Raw genomic sequence first — 26,110 nt, 5'->3', positions numbered from 1 at the left:
ACATTTAATAAACAAGAATGAAGTATAAATGCAAATGAGAGCAACATTAGTCAAATAAACAAACATCACAACGTTACACTGATAAGCATAGGATATATGGTTATCCTTTAGAGTTGCATAAACATAACTAACTATAAGCCCTCATACTATTGATCTGCAAGACCATGACAAGCATTTTTCAGTATGTAACCTTAATTTTAGAAATAAATGTATATTTTATTATGCCAATTCGAAGCTAGCGATAAGGCTTCTATTATAGAGCTTAATATTATTATAAATAAACAAGCATAAGCGCCATATGCTTGTCTGAATTTTACGCTATTAACAATGCCAGCAATTGTTTTTTTTTAAAAATGCAAGTGCATTCATAGTAATGGAAAATTGTTGTTTGTATTAATTATATTCAATGTAATGTAAAGATATTAAATAATATTTGTATAAATTAATGTGTATTGCTCATTTTTTTTCCCTTCACACTAAAACTTTCACACAAATATTTCTCTTTTTTTTTTTCAAATTGTAATTCAATTTATTATAAAAACATCATTCATTAATTAAAAAATATTTGAACTAATGCATTTATTCATATTAATTTAATTATGCATAAAATTAAAAAAAATCCTTTTAAAAAACTCTCAAAACATGTAAATTAGATAAGAGCTTCAACTTGGTAACATAAAATATTAAATAAGAATAAGTTGTTATTAGTACTAATGTAAATTACACAAGAATATGTCTTAGTAAATAAGAGAAAACCATATCTAAGAAGTAAACTTTTATTATACAATAATAACTTTTATAATGCAAGTATGAGTATTATTATTTCAAAACAGAGCCTTCATTCAAATTTAGAACAATTACAAAAATAACTTCATGTTACATACTGATGGTATAACCAACAGGAAGAGATATTTTGTAACATTTTATAAGTAATCTGATTGAAGCTCAAATTAAGTCCAGCTACAAATAAAGATTTAAGTCTTTATAAAAGACAGTTTTAGATGCTTAGAAAAGCGGACAGATTTTTGAAATACAGAAATCAAACACACAGTCAATTTTAAAAACAAAACTTGCGATACATTAAATTATAAGTTATAATGCGATAATATTAAATTATAAGTTATATTAGGATGTAGCATTAATAAAAATATGAAGTCTAAAATATCATGCCCAATAAACTGAAATATTAATTCAAAACAAAACATTTCTTGAGTCATAAGGGCTTTTAAAAAATTTCAGCTTTGTTTAAAAAATAATAAATGTTTTAAAATATCATTGTACTAAAAATCTTCAAACATTGCAATTCTAAAATAATAAGCTAATATATCAATCTTTATTTTCTTCAAAGATTTTCTGCAATGTCAAAAATTATTTACACTAACATTGAATTTTTTTTCGACACCTTCATAAATTCAATCTCAGTATTTTGACTTGCAAAAAGAGTAAAAAATACAATATAAATATTTAAACAATTTCTTGCATTACCAAGGTTTTTGGAAAATTAAAAAGCATTTTCAGTGGAGGAAATGTTTGAAAAAATTAAACAGAAAAAGATAAGGGTTACACAGTATAAAAATAAGATCTACATTAAGATTTTTCAACTTGATATTTCATTCCAGAGAGAATTTTTAAAAGCAATCAATGGTGTTATATATTGCATAGTATGTTTGTGAATATGTACGTACAGAGAGAGAGATTTTAAAAAATTGAGATGTTCACATGAAATTTTATGAAATTAAAGGATCCAACATAAGCCAAACCCCCACTTTAGATTACAAAAATTCTCAGAAAACTCCCCAGGTTATGTTCAGAAATATATGTTTAATTATTCTTTCCTTAAAAGACTTAAATAAAAAAAAATATCCTTTTTACTTGTATTTTAATATTTTCTTAATTCATCTTTTACGCATTGAACTTTTTGAAAAAATCCACTAAAAATAATTAAAGGTATTAAAAATAAATTAAAAATCTTTCTTCTTTTCAGAAAAATTTAATTTTTAAGCTAAACTTTGTGAAGAAAAAAGCATGCAAATAAACTAAATTGCTATTTTGCAAATTTTTATCTGTGTTTAAAGTTAGTTATTTGTGAAAAAAAAACTACATGTTTTTCACCCATCCAAAATGCAACAACTCAATTGAACTTAGTGTCACAATCTTTGGTTAAAGAAACTAATCTACATTACATCTAAATATAACAATTAAAATTTTGTGAAAATTACCTAAGTAGCTGTTTATTTAACACAATATCCTAAATCATCCTATATATTTAAAAAAAAAAAGGGAAAAAAAGAAAACTTTTGAAATTCTTTAGTTGAAGAATAAGGCTATTTATTGTGTTTACCATACATTTTTGATTTAAAGTATTATAAAATCTCAAACTTTAACCAAACTTTTGATTAACAGCATTACGTGAATTACTTCATAATTATGAACAAACTGAACGTATTTCAACTTAACATTATAGAACCAAAAAAATGAATAAAAGCCCCTAGAACTTTCAAGAAAAAAAAAAAGCTATTTAGTATCAATTTAATCATTAGTTAAAGGAGATTTGAGTCTTCACATGGCACTTTTACAAAGCAAAAAAAAAAAATTAAAAAATTCCATTAATTTAGTAACAAATATATTTAAAAGAAAGAAAGGAAAATGTAATAAAATGTAAACTAACTTTTCACAAAATAGTCATTATATTAACTTCAGTACTTCTTTTTAAAAAAAGCAAGAGGTACAAAATTTTATGATTGCATTCGCTCACTAGTTAAAACTTAAAAGAGTGCTTGCAAAAGCCATGTGCAACTGAGTTTTGCAATCATTCATTTACTAATTTAAACAGTACATTTTTAAGATACTATGTTATTTTCGATGAATCATTGCTCAGCTACTTCAGCAGCTTTTGCTTCAGCAGCCTCTTGTTCTGCTTTTTTAGCATCCGGAATCCAGAGGCCAGAATCAACACAGCGATTTATGTGGTATCTTGCCTCATCTTCGGGCATTGTTGCTATTGTTTTTTGAAGAAGCTCGATATCTTTCGATTCAAAACATGTTTTTAAAGCCTGAAATTTTAAAAATATGTAGAACACACTTTAAACTGCAAAAGATTATAAGTTACAATGTAAGTCTTTTATATAAACAGAAAAAATATACACTGGAATTTATTTATAAATGTTTCAAAAAATAACATTCTAAAACTAGAAAGACTGTTTACTATACCAAAGCTTAATAATAAAATTCAAACAAATCGTTCAAAATTGAATTATATAAAAATTTAACAAGTGATTTAATAAAAAATTTGAAGATTATAATGACATATTTCCTACCTTTTAGCAAACAATGAAAAAAAGAAAATGCTAGTTTAGTTGAAAAATTGAAAATAGATATTTTATATGCCTTGAAAATATATCAAATTAAAATATTTGATTTTCTATTTGTGGATTACTGAAAATTAAACAGTCATTTTTTTTCTCTTGACATTAGATAGTGTGCATTGTCAATTTAAGATATTTTTTGAGACTTATATATGGTTATATGGCTACATAGTTAACAAAATAATTTCAGTTAAAAATATCAAATACATAAAGTTGATATATTTTTATTATCATGTAATATAAATTTAGTAAACATTCATTGTTAAATCAAACTGCAAAAGAGAGAGAAAACATACAGTAGCAAATGTTAGAAAATTATTTGAGTAATTTAAGCAACTTCTAGTTAGGCTGATGACGAAAACTTACTGAAACAATTTTAAAAAATAGGTCCAGTCATAAAACAATGTTAATTTTTTTTTATTATATTCACACATTAATTCAATATATAAATAAACGCAAAGATATAAATAAATACTAATATATAAATAACAATAGTATAAAAATAGAAATTACAACTTTGAACAGAAGAATTTTTCTTTTTCAATAAATTTTTATTACTTTATTTTCTTTGACAGTTCTCCTCCTTTAAAGAAATTTTTAAACTGACACAGTAAAATAAAAAACATAGCGTAATTATTGTGAAATTAAAAGTAAAGCATAATTGGTTTACATATTACTGAAATGGAAGTATTTTGTTTTGCTTGAAAGTTTTTTTTTTTTAACTATGTAATTAATTTTTAATCTCAATTTCTCTCAATCTTCAATTTTCTCTAAAAAAATTCAAATTATAAAATTAAATTTGTTTATTAACAGAATTATCTAAAAAATAATTTTGTAAAAATAAAATTTTTTTTTTTTTAATTTTAATAAAATAAAAAAAGATTCTGGATAATTTGCACTTGAATAATCTTACTTTTTAAAGTTTAATATTACCTTGCCTTTTTATCTATGAGGGAATGGCAGCATAATCAATTGTTATAACATTTCAACTTATTTTTCTATTGTTGCAACTTAGGATGTCTTCTTTAAAATAACTTTTCAACTAAAGAGTTTCCAGCAGATTTTTTGTGAGCTTATGGTGATCAATATTTTAAAAAATATTCATGCAAAAAAAGGGGTTTTATTTCCTGAGAAATTATCTTTTCAACATATATTAAATTGCTTAAATTATTTTATAAATTAAATGGTAAATGATAAATGCCATTAAACACCAGGTATAACGTGCTCCTTAAAATATGAATAATAATATTTACAGGGTGCATAACCTTTTAGAATGAAGGGCTTTTTTGCACAGTAGGTTGACTAACAAAGGGCTGCACATGTATTTAGACATGTTGACGGCAAATATAGTAATGTTTATTTAAACATTAGTGTTCTAATTTTTTAATCAATAAACTTAGCAATATATTTGTAGAAAATTAAAGGCATTTAATTATTAGAATTCATTCAAAAATAAAAACTAATACTCCTTTTTTTTAAAAAAAATTTCCATTTTAATATCGAAAATAGATGTACAGTAGGGAATCGATTATCCGGAACGATCGGAACCATCGCTATTCCGGATAACTGATTCTTCCGGTTTTCTGAATCGCTACAAAAAGCAGTTTGTTTATTGTTAAACCCAACAAAAAAAAATTTTTTTGGAAATAATCTTAAAAATAAGAAAAAACAATGAAGGAATACACTAATGATTATTTCCAAAATGATGGTAAGGTAAACATCTTTCAAAAAAGAAAAAAAAATCCTAAAATCTTATGAGGGAAAAAAAAAAATTTTAAAAATCGTGCGAAAATTTATTGAACTTCGTTCCGGTTTTTTGGTTTTCTGATTTCCGGATAACGGGTTCTGTAACAATAATTTTTTTAAAAAAAAGTTTACGAAAATTCCTTACATTTATGAAGAACTCAGCATAAAAAAAATATGCCAAATGCGAGATTTAAAATTCATATGTCGTAATAAAATTATCAGAATTTTTTATACTACTTGGGCAAAAAACTACTGAAAAATATGGTTGGAAAAAAAAAGAAATAATTGCAAAAAAAAAAAAAATCACTTAGATTTACAATGAAATCGGCACAAATAAGGTGCACCGAGAAGTAATTATTTAAATGGGCGATTTGAAAGTCTCGTTTCGTAATAATATCGTTAGCAAAATTCAGGATTTTCAAAATCTCATGGAAAAGCAAAATGATTCAGCCAATTCCAGCTTAAAAAACCATTCAGATTTATGATAAAATCGGTTTGAGGAAAGCACGTTAAACAACATACATTTATTTACTGCAGAATCTGTGAAAACTGAGCGCATCAAAAAATGATGATTTAAAAGTGTGATTTCAACATCTTTTTTTATTGCGTTTAGGAGCTCCCGCAGGCCACATTTCTGTAGTCACAGATTGTGCACCCCTAATATACACCAATACATAAATGCCATTTTGAAATTTATGAAGTGAGAGTTTTATCAGTTAAAAAGTGGCACAGGCCTACACAATCTTTATTTGAGTTTTTCGGTCAGTTGAATTTTGGATATTCTGGCTTTTATTGTAGCTAATCCAAAAGTAAAAAGTACAATTTGAAATTGGATGTTTGTTATAAAATGAGTACATATAATCATGTTTTCACATAAAATAGCACAATTCAGCCTGACTTTAGAACGTTCGCAGTCGAGAAAGATTTTTTTTAATATAAACAATAAACTAAAATTTTCAAAAGTAAATTAACAGTAAAATCAAATAATAACTCTTAATACCAAATATTTAGCTAACTATAAAATAAATTACCTTTTGACTCTTCTGAAAATTTTCAAAACTTTGTATTATTTTTCTAATCTAAGTAAAAGTAAAAAAAGTAAAATAATAGTAGTAAATTAAAGAATAATTCTTACTTCAGGAAGAGATTCTAGTACTTCTAAAGGATCTAACCCACCAGGACCTAACCTCTGTTGTCTTTCCTCCTAAAAATAGTTAAACAAGAAAATTTATTAGAAAAATACTTTAATTTGCCAACTATAATTTAACAATTAAACATATGACCCATATTTTGTTACGGTAGTGAAGGATGATAGTAATGGCAAAAACAAAAATAGTTTGAAATTAAAAACACTGGGAAATATAGTACACAGAAATACAAATCATTTAAGAAACCAAACATATTTGACTCAATAGAAGCAAATTTTAAGATAAAATAACATTTACTAACTCAAAAAGGAATGTAAAAATGTTAGATTTATTTAAAATTCTAATTGACAAAAACCATTGTTGAAAAAGAAATACAAAATTTGGGATAATTTAAACAAAACAAAAATGGCTCATACAAAACAAAAATTTAAACCATCGCAGTTAATTTTAAATTGTTTAATCTGATTTAACCTACATTTTTATTCACCTGTTTCTGTTCATAGATAAAAACAATTTAATGCACTAAAGATAAAACATGAAAAAAAAGTTTCATATCAACCCTAATGAAAAGAATGAATATGAGCAGGACTAGGAGAGAAATTTAGGGACACCACTTTCAACTAAGATTAGGACATTCAATGATGATTTAAAGCAGTGGCTTGAAATATAATAAAAAATTATGAAAAATATGTGCTTTTATTATAAACTACATCAGAGTTTCTGATAAAATTATTCAATTCAAAATAAGAAAACCATATTTAAAATTAAAAATGCTTCTTTGAAAAAAAAAGCTGTTTAAGAATAATTTAAACATTCGTTAAAGGAGAAGATCTGAGTCTTCACATGGCACTTTTACAAAGAAAGAAAAAAAAAACATGAATACCATTAGTAGCAAATATATTTAATAGAAAGAAAGGAAAATGTAATAAAATGTAAACTAACTTTTCACAAAATAGTCATTATATTAACTTCAGTACTTTTTTTTAAAAAAACAAGAAGTACAAAATTTTCTAATTGCAGTCGCTCACTAGTTAAAACTTAAAAGAGTGCTTGTAAAAGCCATGTACAACTGAGTTTTGCAATCATTCATTTACTAATTTAAACAGTACATTTTTTTGATACTATTCTCATAAATTATAGTTTTTTTCCCCCCTTCAAAAACCATACTTCAGCTTATTTTATTCCTTTCAGGTTATGCTCACACCAAAAACAAATTAAGAACTAGACTAAAAGTCACTCCAGGCCTGTGAATTCAATTAATTAGAGTTGAATCCAATTTAAAATTTTAATTGATTAAACAATAATGACATTTCTTTCTTCAGATTAATCTTTTCAAAGCAATGAGTAATATTTCTTCAGTTAGTATACATTCACAGCCACTAATGAACTTCATTAATGAAGTTGGGATTCCACTAGAAAAAATTTGATCATTTAGAGTTCCATGTCAGAAAAAAAAATAATAATAAGTAACCGCTGCTTTAGAGCAGTGTTCCTCAACCCCCGGTCCGTGGATCAAATGGTACTGGGTCGCCCATTTCATTGAAATTGAATTTAAATTCCTAGGTTTATAACCCAAATTAAAAATATTTGTGTTCCATTAAAATTTTATTTATTTAAAAAGGGGCCCCGGAAAGTAGTAATGTTTAAAAAGTAAAAAAAAAAAAGAAAGAAAACCACCACAACTATTTTCTCTTTCAATTAGTTTTAATTAAAAATAATCAATCATCATAACTGTAAATATCATAAATAAAACACGAAAGCACGGCGCGAAATTTACATTGGAACTAATGAAGAACTTCGTCTTCTCTCTCGATCTTGACTAATTGATTTAACGTTCTAGTAAGTTAAAATGTTAAATCACTTCATATTTATTTTTTGGTGTGACTGTATTTTATTTTGAAGGCATGTTTAAATACAATTAAATTAAAATTAATAAATCAAAATAATCTAAAATATAAACAATCAACGCCCCCCCCCCCAGCGGGCTGCGGTAAAAATATCAAATGTTGACAGGTGATAAAAAGGTTGGGGAACACTGCTTTAGAGCATTTAATTATCACAGCAGGATCTACTCGATGTGATTGCAGTTAATATTTATCAATTTCTTATTGTGTTATCAATGTTTTTCTAGTCATATTAAAATTATCAATTTCTTTTATCATTATCATCTTTAATGTTAGCATAGTTTTTATTTATTCATTTTTGAAAAATCATATTGGTGGCCTAATAAATATTTAGTCTGTATTCAAAAGAAATCTGTTTTATTTCCCTATGCTATTGTTCGAATCATTGCTCACTTACATAGAATTTGATGATATGGATAGCACAAAGCAAACTAATTTAACATTAAACAAAAGATCAAGCTTTTAAATCATAATGATAAATTAACAAAGAGTATTTAACACAATGCTGTAGAGCAATTAACATTTCTAAGCCACTTTGAAAAATCATTATAATCATATTAGAAGAGAAAGACAAAATAAAACAATCCAAATTCAATCGAAATTAAACTGGAGAAGATGAGAAATTTAAAACAAAAACTATAAGACCATGGTTGGAAAATCATAATATGATGCTCGAGACTTATACTGCCAAAAAAGAAACAATTTAGATGCTCAACTGGGTAAAAAAAAAAAAAAAATTGCAACAAATGGTTGGTTCGAGCGTTGGAAAAAACTTAAAAGCATTGGTTTTAGAGAATTCCTGGAGAGCAAAAATTAATCAGTCAGATATTAAAAGTGAATGAATGTCAGTTAATCTTGAATTATTTAATGTTTTGAACTATTTATATTTAAATTAAAAAGGAGACACTAATTTTTATTATAGTAATATTAACACATTTTACTTCACACTATTTTCTAAATAGCACCAACAACAAAAAAAACATATTTTCAATATTACTTTTAATATTAATTTAAGTGAGTTATATGAATTGTTAAAAAATATTTATAAAAATTAAGAAAATGTAAACTTAATTCATAAGCACATAATTTGCAGTTGGAATTTCAATACTGTTAAAATAACACAATTTTCTATTAAATTTATTTCTTTTTTGGTGCTATAGCTCACAATGGGCCTTGATTTGCTGCACAATGTTAATAAATTTTTGATAATCTACCTATATTAAAAACCTTTCTGTTTTTAATCATGAGTTACATGTTTGAAATATTCATTATTGTGAGATATTTTGTTGTATTATTAAATTATCCCTTTTTGGGTCTTCAGTTCATTAGTTTCCAATTTAAGATTTTATCTGAGAAATATTTGTATTAATCCTTTCCTAATGACTTAGCCATGCTACTAAATTTAAAGAATCAATTTTTTTTTATATTCAAACGACCAAGTTCACTACTGTTTCTAACCCTCCACTAAATTTATTAATTATAAATTTTGAATTCCAATAACAGAAAGTGCAAGTTTAATATGAATAAAAAAGAGAGGAGTAATAGCTTCAATTACATCATAAAACACATCATTAAATTCAAAAGAATTCTAGAAGAATTTAAAGACAATACATTAACATAATTTTTTGCAATGAAAACTTACTTCTTCAGCTTCTTCAATAAGCTTCTGGATCCTAGCTTTTGCACGATCTCTAACACGCTGCTTGAAAGACTCAAGTTCAGCATAGAAAGCATCTTTATATTCACCATCTGCCATCTGGATTCTGAAAATAATTAAATTTATATTTGTAGTAAAAGTCAATATCAAATTTAATAACAGTTATGAAGTCTTTTTAAACCTCAATATATAAACATTTATACAAAAATTAAATTATCCAGAAACCCATGCAAAAAAATCATATAAAAAGTTGCTCTGCAATATTATTTGTAATTTTGAAAAATAAATAAAATATATAAAAGAGCCTTAAAAACTAAAGTTTTTCTTAGTGAAACAAAAAATTCATTTATTAAGTATTTTTAAATAATAATCAGTCTAGTCTAATTTCTTGCCAGGTTCCTGCTTCTGTAATTATGCGAAAATTATTTTTGAAAACCAAGGTGCTTTTTCCGCACACATAATTTAATAAATAACCATTTTTATAGAAAAAAATACGAACTTCTAAAAATAATGTTAGACAAACAAATACTCATTAAGTATGAAAAAAATAATAAAGTAAGTTTGAAATATGTGTCAAGTCTTAATAAACCGAAGTATTAATTGTATAAAATTCAATTTATCAATCACAGTCTGATAAAAACTGCATTACATTCTACTTGTTAAAATTTTCCAGTCTATATAAATGTCTTTACTATTAAATATCTTTGAGTCATATAAGCAAAATTTAATATTAATAACTTATTTTACATAGAACAAGATTTTGTGAAAAGTCCTTTATACATAGCAGCTTCTTAACTAAATTCAACTGTATTGTGTTAGACTATGACAAATGGGCAACATTAAAATCAGAAAATATCCTAACCTAGAAAAGAAAGAGTTAATGCAGGATCGAGGATCAACACTCAGGTGCTTAGATAGTTCTAATATAAACTGCATGCAAATGCATTGATGTGCTACATGTTCCATCAATTCATGTTTCTGCAAACATAAAAGAAAAAAGCATTAGCAACAAAATATAATAAAAAATAATGTACTAATAAATAACCAAATTAATAAAAATAATTTATGAATCATTAATATTACCTCTTCTACTTCCAGATTAATGCACCACAAAACTAGATAATTTGCAGTTTCTTCACAGGCAAGATGTGGATGTTCCTTTAGAAAATTTTTGCTATCATCATATTTTCGAAACATTCCAAATTTCTTCAAAAGCTTTTCGTTTTCTTTGTTAAATTTTGACTAAAAAAATAATTGCATTGTATTAATTATAATAAGATGCACATTTTATTACAATTTTTTTTCCGCAGCAATATTTATTTTCTAAAAGCTTCACACTAATTTTTGAACTTCATAGCAAAAATTAAGCTTTCTATTAAAATGATAAAAGGCAACTATTTCAGATTTCATTATAATAAATTTTAATTATTTGTCTTTTTAAGTTACGCTTCACAAATTATACATATAGATATTACCACATACAAGCCAACTTTAGATTTAGGTTAAGTTTTAATCATTTAAACATCCATAATTGATATCTTCTGGTTAAAATTACACAAAGTATTTTAAAATATTTTGATTATCACCTCTTAAAAAGTATATTTAATTTTTTTCATGCTATAAAATTTGATATTTTAAAACTACTTGCAAATTTAATATTCATTTAAATTCTTAACTTGTTGCTCTTTAAAAAATTGTATTTAGTTAGGGGCCGTTCAAAAAGTACGTACATCCCGAAGGGGGGGGAGGGGATTTGCTATTATGTACGGTTTTATACGATGGGGAGGGGGGGAGGTATTATACAAAGTACGTACTTTATAAACATACGCCAAATTTAAATTTGACTTTATCCTACACCCTCCTTAAGTAAATGTTTAATTTTATTTAAAACATAATTATTTTAATTTTTATGAAAAAGGGGGGTAGACTAATAAAATGTACGTACTCTAAGGGGGGGGAGTAAGACCTTATGTACGGTAATGTACAAAGGGGGGGAGGGGTTTAAAATTTCTCCATTTTTGTGTACGTACTTTTTGAACGGCCCCTTATTTTATAAGTTTACTTTCATTGATAAAAGCACATATTTTACCTGTCTTTCAGCCTTTTCTTCCTCTGTGAATTCTTCTTTTTTTGGAGGGAGTGATTTATTGATGACCTACAACAATTCAGAAAACATTAGTTAAATACCAATTTAACATAAATATCAGCACTTAATAAACATAACAAGCATATTTTAAATATTGCATGCTATTAAAAACATTTGCTTTAATTTGTTATAAAACCTTTATCAGTTTATCATTAAAATCAGCAGTTATATTTCCAAGTTCTGCAACATTCCCTTCAGCCATGTTGAAAGAGCTACACATAGTTACTGAAGTAATTCTTTCCCAGGCAGAAACAAACTAAAAACTGCCTGTAAAACATCAATTTCGGTGTTGCACCATCCTTCAATGATTAGAACTACGGGTTTTCATAGCAATGTCAAAACAGAATTCACGAAGAGTGAAAAAATACACGAAGAGTGCAGTGAACAGTTGTTGTTAAGTAAAATCATTTTCGTTCACTTTTTTTCATTAAATTTTTCAAAATTATGCAGACATGAACAAGAAATTTATTTGTAGAGATAAACATCAATGGAAATTAAGAAAAGAAAAAAAAACATAAAATGATAATTGAAGTGAAAAGAATTTAAAAAGGTTTAAAATAGATATTTATGTTTTCTGTAAATAATTTTTAATTAATAAGCCTGGCACAGTTTTTTATTCATTTATTGTAGGAAGTGCACTTTTCCACTTCATGCGCACACCTCATAGCCCATTAATCTCTAACTCAAACAGTTGTAACCAAGTATTTTCGTATTCCAAGTGCAGCAGAGAAGTGGGCAAAAGCTTATAATGAGGCAGTTAGCCTTCTTATTTGTATAAATTGTTCTGTCCTATTAATAAATGGTTTGTTAAATTAGTTATGGTAGCAGATGCAACAAATAATTAGCCACTATCTGGTATTCAGCTATTTTGCAAAATACTTGGTAGGCCAAATATTTGGTACAGTATTTGTAGGAAAAGTATTTTTCATCAAATAGATTAAATGGATTTGAATAAATTTAATAAAGAATAATCTAAAATCTTATTTCTTAATATACATTATTAAATAAAGTTTTTACACATATTTGCCTCAGCTAGAACTTTAAATAGATAAAATAAAAATAATAAATAAATAAATTCTGAAATCAGGGAAGTTTAAAATATAATTTGCACAAGAAATGATGTTCTTTCCTTCATTTCTTGAAAAAACATAATTTTTAAAGAACACCATAAGAAAATTTTGTATTTTAATAAAATGTGACTGTGAGTAGGGATTTTGTGACAAATTCAGATATTTGGAGCACTGTGAAATTGGGGAGGTAAATTCCATTTCAAAAATTAGATTTTTCAGCGACCCAAATTCGTGACTTTCCACGAGTTTTTTTTTTTTTTTTTAATGGTTAAAATCAAGACATTTCAAGACAAATTTTGTTCAACACCGAAATCCATGACTTTCCAGGTGCGCGGATCCTTGTATTTAATATTGAAGGCGATGCATAAAAATTGTGTCCTAGTTATTTAAAAGCTTTGTAACCATTGCTGAATTTCAAAAAACATACTTTTTATCAGAAGACGAAAATAAAAGTGAAATTAATAACACAACAGTATTCCATACAAATTGAACAAGTAAGAATTCTACTACTTATGGTTTCTCTTCCGTAGATGCCAGTCAAGGCTACCTAACTTACTTTCTCCCTTCCTATAATGAGGGGCTTGAAACAAATTTTTAAAGTCTTAATTTTTCATCAAATCAAAATTATTCACATGGTAGACAGAATAATGTAGATCCTTCTTCGAATCAGTTAGTTAATTCAGAAATGAATTTACAGATCTTGTTAATTGTAAGAAATTTTTCTGGTAAATACCCAAATTCAGGATATTTATAACTTTTTGTTCTTTTTAAAACATATATAAACATGATTTGTCTTGCTTATAATTCAGAGAATAATATAAGTATCGTAAATTTCCAAAAATAAACTTTAAACATAAAATATATAACTTCCAGAAGAAATATTTCAAAAAACTATAAATACCTAGTAGAGAAACTACAAAGTTGCATTAAAAAAGTAATGTAAAAAGGTTTGCATTGTGTAATATAATAAAGAAGGCATTATATTAAATCATTTAAGTTGAAAATGTTTTAAGAAGAAATGTGGCAATCATATATGTGGGCAAGACTGTGCGCTACATCCAATCAAGAAAGATGGCACATCACTTAGACATGGACTTTGAAGTTGGGCAGCTCCGAAGAGCAAGGCACATCCATCAGAGGTCTATTGCATCCAATAGACATATCACTTAGAAGACCAATTAGGAATTTTTGCAACCACTTAAAAGAAATATTAACACATTTTAAGAATTATTGATTCCTTCACTAAATTTAATTGGTTTTATTCTACAAAAACTACAGAGGTGGTGGAAGTTATTGATCGATTACAAAAGCAAAGTTATATTTTTGAAAACCCAGCGAGGATAATTACAGATAGAGGCTTTGCATTTACCTCTGTGGCATTTCAAGATTACTGCATCAAAGAAAAAATCACTCATGTTACCTTAACAACAAAGTGATTAAGATCCAATGGCCAGGTTGAGAAAAAAATTCTACCATTATTTCTGTCCTTTCATGACTATTTGCTGGCAATACGGAGAAATGTACCTAAACTGCAACAGATACTGGACTCAGTATTAAGATGACCCCTTTCGAACTCCTTTTTGGTATGAAAATGAAGTCAAGAAATGATATCAATATTATAGAACTTCAAAACTATGAAATCACATGAGCTATTCAAAGAACCAAATCTACAAGGTTCAAAATTAAATGTGTTATTACAATCTCCGTCGTAAACAAACACAAAAATTTGAACTAACAGTCAAGTAGCAATTAAAAGGACACAGACTAGAAAGGACAGTGTCTAGTAAAGGTTTATTGAGGCAAAAAGTTTTGGGACCCTACAAAGGGGCAAAAATCAAAAATAATAACACATATGACGTAGAAAAATGTGACTTTGTTGATAGATCAGTCAAAACGACTCCATATTTGGAGTACATGAAACCATGACCTGACAAGGAGAAAATGACTTAATTTGTTTGCCTATTTCAAAATTTATATCTTTTTGTTTCATGAAAAACTTTTTGACTAAATTTTTTTTCTTCCTTTCTAATTTGATTGAATCTAAATTTTATAACAAATGATTTCTTTTATTTTGTTTTAGTGAATTCTTTAGAATTACAAATCTTCATTTGAAATTCAATTTTTTTATTGAAATGTGTAACTGCTGCATTGATATTTGTTTTACTATAGGTAGTATATGAAATTTTTCTTACATTATAATATTTAAAAATATTGTAACAGAAAATTGTAATGTTGTGTTATGTATGTAAATGCTTTATAATTTTGTTGCTAAATATTTTTCAGGTTATTTAATTGTATTGCTAAAAACTTTCAGATTATTTAATTTTATTGCTTCTATCATCAAATGAGGTCTATCTGGTCATGACAGCTGATGTAGGAAGTGCACTCTCCCACTTTATGCATGAGCACCTCATAACGCACCTCATAACGCGTAAATCGCTAATTCAAATTTGTGTAACATTCCTGTATTCCTATGTAATGTTTATTAAACAAATTTTTTGTAAAATTACAGTCTTTGCCTTTTCTTGTATTTTTTTTAACCGAAATTACAATGTCAGACTATTGATGATGCATGAAAATTTAAGCAAACAAGTTATTTGAATAAAGGAAAAAAAAGTAAAGGAATTTAAGGTAAATACAAAAATTGTCTCTATAGTGCCCTACTTGCTCCTACAGTTTAAGAACTTTTGGTTTAATGTATCTACTGAAAAACTACTTTCAATGCATGAGTGAACTACTCTATGGACCTAGGAATTTGCTAATTTTCTAGGGAATCAAAGAAGGTATTATTAAAATTAGAAAAGCATTGGCGAGGTAACCATTAAAAAACAGAATGTTTTACAGAAAAACAATGAAATAAATACATGCATGAGAGCAATATTAGAATCAAATAAAAACAAAATAACAGAAGGCCATTATTTAAACTCAACAATAACCAGCACAAAAACTCAATTTAAATTGTAAGAATAAGTACTTACAGTTTTGGTAAATCCTTCTCGGCTAATAGTATCTACATTCCACGGCATAAGCTGCAAATAAAAAAATATATAATAATAATAAAAATTTTAATTCAAACAGTCTTTTCTTTCTAACTTTAAAAGCTAATAAAATCTTGATAAATCATTAAGTACTATATTGAAATCAGAAATAGAAACCAAAAAAAAAAAATTAGAAACTAAAAAAATATTCTAACCTGTATACCATCGCTCTACAGTCAATTAATAACAATCGGTATCATTTCATGAAGGTCCATGACAGGCTTGAGTTGTCTCATATCAACTCTAATTTTAAACTCTGTGTTTTTTTTTCAAGGATTGGGCTTTTATTAAGTAAGTAGGTTAACTTTTCAAGAATATCATATCATACACAAATCTTGCACTTAATTTGTAGTTTTTCACTGAAATCTTAATTATTTTTTATATTAAAACAATAAAACCAAACATTTAAATAACCAAATCTTGTTTAAACGGATGCCAGTGCCTATTTGAATTAGAAACCAGTTCTGTCTTTATTTTAGAAATGGAAAGAAAATTTTAATAATGAAATTATTTAAATTTGAATATGATCAAGAGAAAAGGTCAAACTATAATATTGAAATTTAAAAACTTTTTAAAAATAAATTGACAAACTTGTAACAACCATAAATATTTACAGCATTTTTCTTTCTTTCTCTTCCTTAACTTTTAATTTTATAAAAACAGTTTTCGTTTAATTTTAATGTGAAGTTAATACACATATTTTCTTTAACAAATTTTCTTTGTTTACATTAACAATATCCATTTAAGAATGACAAAGCTGGCTGGCAGAGATATCTGATTGATTTATAGGAACCAGATTTCATAGAAATCAACACATTGGGAAATATAAATTCTAAAATTAGGAAATGAAATAGAGTAAACTTATACAAAATCTGAATCTGACATCTGAATTCAACAAATGTTAAATCTGAATTCAATATGTTATTCGCCAATTTTTTAAATGCATTTATAATGCATGTATAGTAATTTTAAATTAGTGTTATTTAAAACAGAGTTGTTAGAAACATGTTATGTGTGTTCATTGCTGACATTTCTAGAGTTCCCAAGGTTAAATTTGCATATTATTTATTGAATAGTAATTAAATTAAGCAGGCGTGTGAATGCTAAAAGAAATTATCTAAGTTTTTCTTCTTAAAGTTTAGTTTTTTTTTTTTTTTTTTTTTTTTTGTACATAGAAAATATTTAAAAGCAAGTCATTTTTATGCTCAAAAGTAACAATTACAAAATTTAAAGGGAGAAAGAAAAAACTTATTTGACTTATTTGAATACACAATTTTACATTAAAACCTAAAGAGAGAAACAATAAATTAAAAAAATACAAATTAAAGTTAACTAAATTACAATATCAATGTAAGCAGTACATGGATAAAAAAAAGTTACCTTTTCCTTTTTTAAAAGTTCTTCTCTTTTTTGTTGCAATTTTTTATCTTCAACTTCAAGCTTAGATAGTTCAGCTTTAAGTTCATCCATGTTCATATCACTATTTGTTTCTGCATATTTTATTTTTTCTTTGACATCTAGGATTTTTCTTTGACTTCTATGCAGGAAGATATAAGTAAGTTATAAACAAAATAATTTATTTACATTGAACATTTAAAAAATAAACTATAATAAATAAAATTTTAAAAAAATTTAAATGATTTACTCTTGAACATGTCTTTCAGATTCATCTTTCTCATGCTGAAACTCAGCCATTCGTTCAAGGCGAGCTTGATGGCGCCATCGAAATAGACTGGGAGTATCAATATTTGGATGAGTATCATCTTCATCATCCGATATCTAGAAGAAAAGTAAACAATTAAAAACTCTAGTCAAATTTAAGTTCATTAACTAGGAGTGTAACGAAAACAGTGATTAAGCAAAATATCAAATATTCTGCATCTTAATAGTAACTTCTCTCACAAATTTAAAATATTTATCAGAAACAAATATTTTTTTAACATTTGAAATTAATAGATTACTAGCAAGTTAACTATTATAGGACATAATGTTCATAAAGCAATACAACTTCTCAAAATAATAGTAGAGATACATGCAATAACTAACCTTTTTCATATGGAGAGGAAATAGGTTTAAAGAGTTATTGAAAAAAAGAGAGCTAAGATACAAAATGTCATCCAGAAATCATTATAATAGGTAGGCACGAGCAATGTAAGGAAAACTATTTGGATAAATCTATGAAGGGTAGGATAGAGTGTCCACCCATGTATACTCGCAGCAAACTTAGCCTTTAAGTGTCTAGAGGATTTTTCCCAACAAAATTTTCAATTTTTTGAAAAAAAGTATATGTTATGACCTTTTAAATTCATAGCAATTTGATACCAAGTATATGATAATATTTTTAAAAACTATTTTTGAAATTAGAATGACCACAAACTCAAATATATTGTTTAAAATTATTTATTCAAATTAAATTATTTTGTCTTTAAATCATTTTTTTATAAATTAAATTTTTTTTACCTTGCACGCAAAATTTCCATACTTCTAATAAACCTAGTAATAAGTTTGAGTATAGTATGTTGCTTAAATTCATAGTAGCACTTGAAAGTATTTTTTACATTTCAAAAGACATTTTTTTCCATAAAAACCAAAAATAAAACATATTTTTGGAGATGTTTTGGAAAAGTTTTAGTATTTTGGAAAAGTTTTTTTTATTTTAAAAATATTTTTATTTTCCAATTTATTGACCAAATTTAGATTTAAGAAGAACATATTTGTCTAGCTGTAAAAGCTCTTTCAAGTCACTAACATGATTTCTTTTTTACTTTTATTGTGAGCGCAAGACACCATAGAATCTATTTTTCTTCAGATTTTAGCTCCAAGGAAAATTAAATACCTAATAAAAGATCTTAGCTGTTTGTTTCAAAAAGTGTTTGCATTTAAACACTGTATTTGAAAATTAAATAATAGAAAGTTAAGAAAGTCATTGATGCTTCCTCAATGAAATCAAGATGACACCTTAACCATTCTTATTTATACTAGGATATGTAAAGTTCCACCACTCAATAGAATAGTTCACATTAATCAGTGTTTTCACTACAGCGCGAGAATCTCGCATATTTTTTTCCTTTCTCGCATTAAAAAATTATTACTGCGAGAAATTCGCTCATTCTATAAATCAATTTCAAAATTCACGAATTTCTCGCATTTTGGAAGAAGTTTCGAATTACGCTATTTAGAACAAAATCCGTTTCACTTTTCTTCCTGGATCTTTCATTATTTTCGGCATTTGCTCCGTTATCTAGCATCCCCATTTACCAGTATTGTTCAGAACCTTTTCGAACAACAGAACACAACCGAACCACGGAACCCCCTTTCAGAACACATTTCTCTGCAACCATGTGTTTAAAGTAGGTAAGGTTTTTTCATGTAAGACGTTCAAATTTTTTATGCACTAATGTAAGATGGACAAATACCTAGTAAAGGCAAAATCTTCTATGATGATGCAGCAAGAATATTCAATGCTTTAAAAAATAGAAGATGTTAAAAATGTATTATAATAAAAGAATTTTTTTTTCAAGTCCATTTGTGTTTTTTTAGTTTTTAGAAATCTCACTTAACTTTCTGAAATCTCACCCTGCTTTTGAGAAAGGGTGAGAAATTCTCACCCATTTTTTTTCTATGATGAAAACACTGCATTAATACTAAACATAGTTTTGTTAAAAAGAGGAGGCAATAAATAAATAGTTTTATTGATTGTAAATGTAGCAATGATAAAAAATTTAATTTGAAAGAACAAGAAAATTCTTTAAATTCATATTATAAATTGATGTCGAATTATAAATTCAGGTGAGATAGATTGCTCATTCTCACCTGTAGACCAGAAAATTTTCAGTTAGTAACGAAAGGCTGGTATACTCTAATAGCTTAGTAGCCACTTTTTACTCAAACCTTATGAGTCGGTGACGAATATCGATAGGTCCTTTTCATTTAATAAGTTCTCCAAATCTGTCATACTTTAGTGACTTCCAGGACACATTGCAATTTCTGATGCAAACCTTGAGTTCTTTGTCTTTTGTGTACCCTAATGTTGGAAATTGTTACACAGCTTCTCTATCAGCAAAAAGGACAGTGGCTTAAACAATACACCCTGCAACCCCCGTGGTGCGGGCATTGGAGGTTTGAGGGTGCAAGATCCAGAAATAATATACTATCATAGGGGTGCACAATCTACTGCTCGTGGCAGCGCATGAACAGAATAATAAAAAATAAGTGAATCACTCTAAATCGATAGAAAAATTCTCAATCACTCTAAATCGATAGAAACATTTTCAATCTTTTTTTTTTTTGGTGGTTATCTGGTCACTACAAATTTTCACAGTTTTAGAAATTGCAATACTTTTAATTTGACAAAAATTATGAAATGTGAATTTTGAATTTTAGTAATCACTTTTGAAGCTCTTTATTTGTGTCTCGTTAGTTCATAGTTAATCTAAGTAACTTTTCAATAGGAGGTTATTATCCACGCGCTTTTTTAAATCCTGATCTTTTTTATTATACATTATAACAACCCACAAGTTTCGAATTGTGCAATCATTTTTAACATTTTTTATTTGTGTCAATATTATTACACCATTTTCAAGAAGACCTCCCATACCCACACATGTGACCTATGACATCAGCGCCAGCTAATCTTTATCATCAAAATGACATGTTAATGTTGAGCTAAGGTTCTCTACATTAGTTAGAATGTTAATTAACCATAAATAAATTCAATTTTAATTATATACAAAGGTGTATCACAAACTGAATTAGAAATAGAATTCTTTCTAATCTACTTCTTTAACTTAGATTTATTATTTCTTTATATGTTTTATTGTAACCGTGATATATTTTTGTTTTGTGTATCAGACAACTTCGATGCATAGTTAGCTTATGTTCCACGAAGGCTTCATGCCAGTCTTTGTGTTAAGTCTCTGTGTAAATATATACAACTCCAATTCAAAATATTAGAATAATGATAAATAAAGCACATAGTGGTTTGAGATATGCATTTATTTTGGTAAAAATGAATACCTGAGAATTTCGAAGTGTGTTATCGCATTCTACATGTTTTGTAGATGAACATAACATAAATAAATTATTATGATATTGCAAAAGCTTTTACAATGAATTTTTTCTAAAAATTCAAAAAATTAGAATAATTTTCACAGTGGTTCAAAAAATTTGAATAACATGAACAAAAATAGCATAATTCATTTAAATGAAATCTGCATGAATAGTTAATACTTAGTGGCATCTCCCTTAGCTTTAATAACGTCACACAAACGATTTTGCATACGATGCACTACTTTTTTGCAGTCATCTTTGCTGATAGTTGCCCAAACGGATTTCACGCTTTCTATGAGTTCATTTTTGTCCTTTGGAGCTAAATCCTAAAGGCGTTTCTTCATTAAACCCCATATATTCTCAATGGGGTTCAAATCGGGTAAATTGGTCGGCCAAGGAAGTAATTTGACTTTATTGTTAGTAAGCAAAGTAGTGGTGGCGTTTGACGTGTGGCAAGATGCAGAGTCTTGTTGGAAGATAAAGTCATCCTCAAATAGATCTTCCGATGACGGAATCATAAAATGTTCAAGTACCTCCTTGTATACTTCAGAATTTACCCTTCCTTTCAAAATGCACAGCTTTCCTAAGCCCTCAGCACTCATACACCTCTACATCATTACAGAAGTGCTAAACTTCACTGAGCGTTTCAAGCAATCTGTGGTAAAAGCTTCTTGCTTGCAACGCCAAACACGGACACCCTGATGACCGTGGGAAACGCAAAACATCGATTCATTGCTAAAAAGTACATTATTCCAGTCCTGAATACCCCATTGCAATCTGTCTTTGCACCACCTCACTCTGGCTCATTTTTGCTTGCGTGTAAGTAGAGACTTTTTCTTGGGCACACGTGATTGAAAATCTAGTTCATGGAGTCGTCGTAGTGTGGTAGATGTTGAGGCATCCACTCCTTGTTCTCTCCACTTTCTACTTATGAATCTCAAGCTCTAGAAGCGATTTTTAGTGACGACACGTTTCAGCATTCTGTCTTGTCTCAGTGTGGTTATTCGTTTACGACCACTATTTGAGCGATTATTTTTAAAACTTTGATTTGTAGAATAATCTTTTAAAATTTTACTTACAGTTCCTTGAGGCCAATTAACTTTTTTGGCAATCATTTGTTGACTAATTCCCTCATTGCGTAGAGTCACAATCGCTGTCTTGGTAGAGTGTGGTATGTCTTTCGTTCGACCCATTTCAACTCCCAACTAACTAAATCTGATTTTTAAACGAGCCTTTATACGCGTACTAGCTCTACAGTGGCGCAACTTATGCAAATTTTATGATTAACATTGACCAATCACACAATTTTACAGATATTCTAATATTTTGAATCGCCTCTGGAAATATTTTAATATATTGAAAAATTTCAATATTTTTTTATAAAATCTCTAATACTTCTTTAGGCGCGTGTGAACAATAATATCATATGTCAACTAATTGTGGACGGTTAATAATTTTTCCGTTCGCCACCGTTGTTTATTTTTAAAGATATCACGTATTTTATAAGGTAATACAATGTCTTTTTTGGTTATTCTAATATTTTGAATTGGAGTTGTAGTGAAAGAATTGAAATCTTTGAGAAAGAATCTTTGTGAAAGAATGTATGTGTCAGTTAAGAGAATTGATGTTTGATGGGCTTGACTTACTCAAAATAGAATGGAAAGAACAGTTGCTAAAGTAAACAAATGCCACGTTTCAACAAACCAATCAGGATCGAGCTACCCAGACTACCTCACTTACAGGTATCCCATCAAGATAAATAAAAAGAATTATAATTATTTAAAAGAATTTATTTCATGCTAATATATTATTAAATTGACAGATTAAAAGAATTGTCTGCAGGGGTCTGTCCAAGCGAAATTTACTACTGTTCAGAGGTACCTTCACAAATTCAACTTTAGGAAAAACGGTAGTTTCACAAAATACTTTTCCTTAAAATTATATTTTTGTATCCCATAAGAAACAGAAAATGTACAGGGTTGCCACTCAAATCTGGAAAAAAATTCCCTGTGTTTTCCCTCTACATATTATATACACAATATTTTAAGAGAAAACAACAATTACTGTGGTCTTGTATGAGCTATATAGGGCAAACTATATTTATTAGTTTGAATCGGTGGGAAATCAGCTGACCATACTTAAATAATGCCATAGTAAGTGAAATAGTTAATTACAGCTGAAATATCATGGCTAAATATCTCATAAATTACGCTTTGAGTGGTCACCATCTTTTAAAAGACAAAAATAAGAAACAAAATTCCATGTATTTTCCCAGTTTGTAAAGAAAAAAAAATCAAAATTCCCTGTTATTTTAAGTGATTTTTAAATTCCCTGTACTTTCCAGGTTTTTCCTGTGAAGTGGCAAACTCTGATTGCATATTTTTGAGTTGATTTTTTAATATGATTTTTAATTCTCACAAATTATGTCTAAATTTTCACAAAATAGGTACCTCTCAGAAAAACCTAGACAGACCCCTGATCTGAAATACTGATGTTTATATTAAAATTATCATAGGATGTCTAAGTATTTAGGCATGCACCCTGTTGTGTTGTTGTTGTTGTTACACATCCCCCTGGAGAAGGAAAGCCTAGACCAGGTCCAGAAGGCCTCGTCGCATCAGTTCCCCATATATCTGCAGAAAGTCCCGATCAGCGAGCAGCTGCTTATAAGAAGCGCCAAGGCAAAAAAGAAGGTGATCAGGACTAGCGGGTTGTAAGCAGGAACAAGGTTGGAAAGTCTTCTCCCCATTTTGAAACCTTAAAAACTTAAGATGGCCATGGCCGATTGGAAAGGCCGAGGGCCGCAGCATGTTAATGATAGGCCAGGGCGGTTGCCAGCATACCACTGATGGGATGGAGTACGGCGCCACACTGGAAGCAAACAATGTTTTCCCAGGGAGTGGATCTCAGTGGGAGTAAGACGGTTCAAACAGTCCATAGGAAGATCACAGCCATTGTTGGCGAGCACATCGGCTGTCTCATTGCCATGTACCCCGACATGCGATGGGATCCACTGGAGGCTTATTGGTGTCCTCAGGCCTATCTCAGATAGAAGCTTCATAATCTCCTGACCAGGAATATCCAATATTTCCAGCCAGTTCTTGAAATACTGAATAGCACTCCTACTATCGGTCAATATCCAAATGGAATTATTATCAGTTGTCTGGGCATAATTAAGGGCAGTCTCAATACCATGATCTCAGTTCTAAAGACTGAGCAGTCAAGGTTTCGGGTACTGATCCTGACTTTACTATCATTGCTGTTGACAAAAACACCACTCCCGGTTCTACCGTCTTCCAACTTGCTAACGTCAGTGTAGATGACCAAGGCGCCAGAAGAGATACTATTAACAACCTCTAGGGCCAACTGTTTCAAGAGGTCTGGATGGTCCACCTGTTTATTGGCTTGAGATCTCAGATTGTGTTTAAAACTGATGGCCATAAGGGTCAATGTAGGAGGCAAACAATTTAGAGTGGTTGAAGGAACTACCTCAAATTTAATAAACCCCTCCTTTCTAACCCTAGCCATATGAATTAAAATAATATGCACCTATATGCAAATAACATGCACCCTAGCTATATGAATTAAAATAAAAAAAATTTCCTTTATAAAATATTTTTTAATCCACTTGACAAATAATAATAATCCATATTTAAACTTTGAAAGTAATTATTATAGGAAAGTGAGTTATTTTCTCGTATTTTTATTATTAATTTCATTTCAATGTGGTTAGTTGATGATAAGTGTATACAATGTTCCAATTTAGTACTTTTCAAAATTCATTGCAATATTCCTTATTAATTAATATCATGATATGTAAATTACAGAATGTCTCTTCATGGTGTCTTTGTTTCAGATTAAAATTTTAAAAAATTTGAGTGAAGTCTAAAATAAGGCGAATTTATAAATCTCGCAGAGGGGAGAATCTCAGCCTATGTGAACCACTGGGAAAAAACATTGTTGTACAGTGGTTTCCTGAGCTCTGTGGAATCTGGCTCTGCAATGAGATGACCAATTCATTAACCAAAAAGGGTGCATTGACACTACAAACATCTCCTAGCATATATTTTAAAACAATAAAGCGATTAATCACAATTCGCTGCTGTCTTCTTCACTCCATAGAAAACATAAGCTCTATGTTGTGACATTTAAAATAATGCTACTTCTTCAGCTCACAGCAAAAATTCTTTATCACAACACGTACAGGAGATAAAATTGGATAACCGATCTCGCATAAATAACTGCTCCAGCTATTTTCAAATAACTTTTGCGTTTGCAATTAAAATCTTTTTATTTATATTTCAAAGGATGCACAAGATTCTAAAAATAGCGAGATAACTGAAATTAATTAAATTGACTTAAGATAGAAATTTTGTCTTTTTAGATCGTATATAACGAGAAGAGAAAAGTAAAATGAGCTCTTTGACACTTGGTGACGGTTTAACCAATAAATAAACAAAGTATAAACAAATTAGTGCTTTGGTAAATTTACCTCAATATTTTTCCACTTGCTGTAATCAACCATTTTCTAATTAAAAGTCACAAAATCAAATAAAACTTTGCAAAGATTGATTTCAGAAAAGAAGTCAACAACGTTCAAGTTGCGGCAATATATAACGGTGCCGAAAAAGTAAATTCGAGAATTGAATTGAGAAATCGCAACTAGTCTCTTGAGACCCGTTTCTCACGCTCCGAGCTCTTTGGTACATAAACTTCCTTCACTTCAGTTTTATCTTAAAAATTTAATTTAAATAACAAATTCATTACGGAATTCTCAATTAGTTAAAAATAATAAAGAAATAAAAATATTAGAAAAATTCGAAGGGATTTCCTTCCCATTTGTAAAACAACTTATCAAGGAAAGATAGAACTTTGCTAAGATACGTAACCGTGACCATAGCCGTGAAGTTCAGACATCAACAACTCCTCCTCCTCCTTCTGAATTGCGGAAATTGGCATATCTTTAATTGTTAATTGAAGTAATTTA

General features: G+C 28.2%; 1 protein-coding gene across 1 annotated transcript; it reads right to left on the bottom strand.

Annotated features, from left to right (window-relative positions):
- Nucleotides 1-760: 760 nt before the first annotated feature.
- On the bottom strand, nucleotides 761-25,977 carry Cdc37 (cell division cycle protein 37). The gene is made up of 10 exons (XM_016059914.5): nucleotides 25,616-25,977; nucleotides 17,720-17,853; nucleotides 17,455-17,611; nucleotides 16,015-16,065; nucleotides 11,910-11,975; nucleotides 10,904-11,062; nucleotides 10,683-10,798; nucleotides 9,806-9,926; nucleotides 6,247-6,315; nucleotides 761-3,053 (listed from the first exon to the last, which is right to left on the bottom strand). The coding sequence occupies exons 1-10, from the start codon at nucleotides 25,646-25,648 to the stop codon at nucleotides 2,868-2,870; spliced, it is 1,092 nt and encodes a 363-aa protein (XP_015915400.1). The 5' UTR covers nucleotides 25,649-25,977; the 3' UTR covers nucleotides 761-2,867.
- Nucleotides 25,978-26,110: the final 133 nt, after the last annotated feature.

This window comes from Parasteatoda tepidariorum, chromosome 7 (assembly GCF_982258835.1).
Source record: "Parasteatoda tepidariorum strain Cologne lab strain chromosome 7, Ptep-v5.0, whole genome shotgun sequence".
Taxonomy (NCBI): Eukaryota; Metazoa; Arthropoda; class Arachnida; order Araneae; family Theridiidae; genus Parasteatoda; species Parasteatoda tepidariorum.
Note: the sequence above shows the minus strand (reverse complement) of the source record. Positions and strands in the feature narration are given on the sequence as shown.

Coding starts and splice junctions, on each gene's coding strand:
- Cdc37 (XM_016059914.5), bottom strand. CDS start 25,648: ATGGTTGATTACAGCAAGTGGAAAAATATTGAG. Junction 17,854..25,615: donor GCAAGTGGAAAAATATTGAG/GTAAATTTACCA, acceptor CTTTTCTTCTAG/ATATCGGATGATGAAGATGA. Junction 6,316..9,805: donor TTATTGAAGAAGCTGAAGAA/GTAAGTTTTCAT, acceptor AACTATTTTTAG/GAGGAAAGACAACAGAGGTT.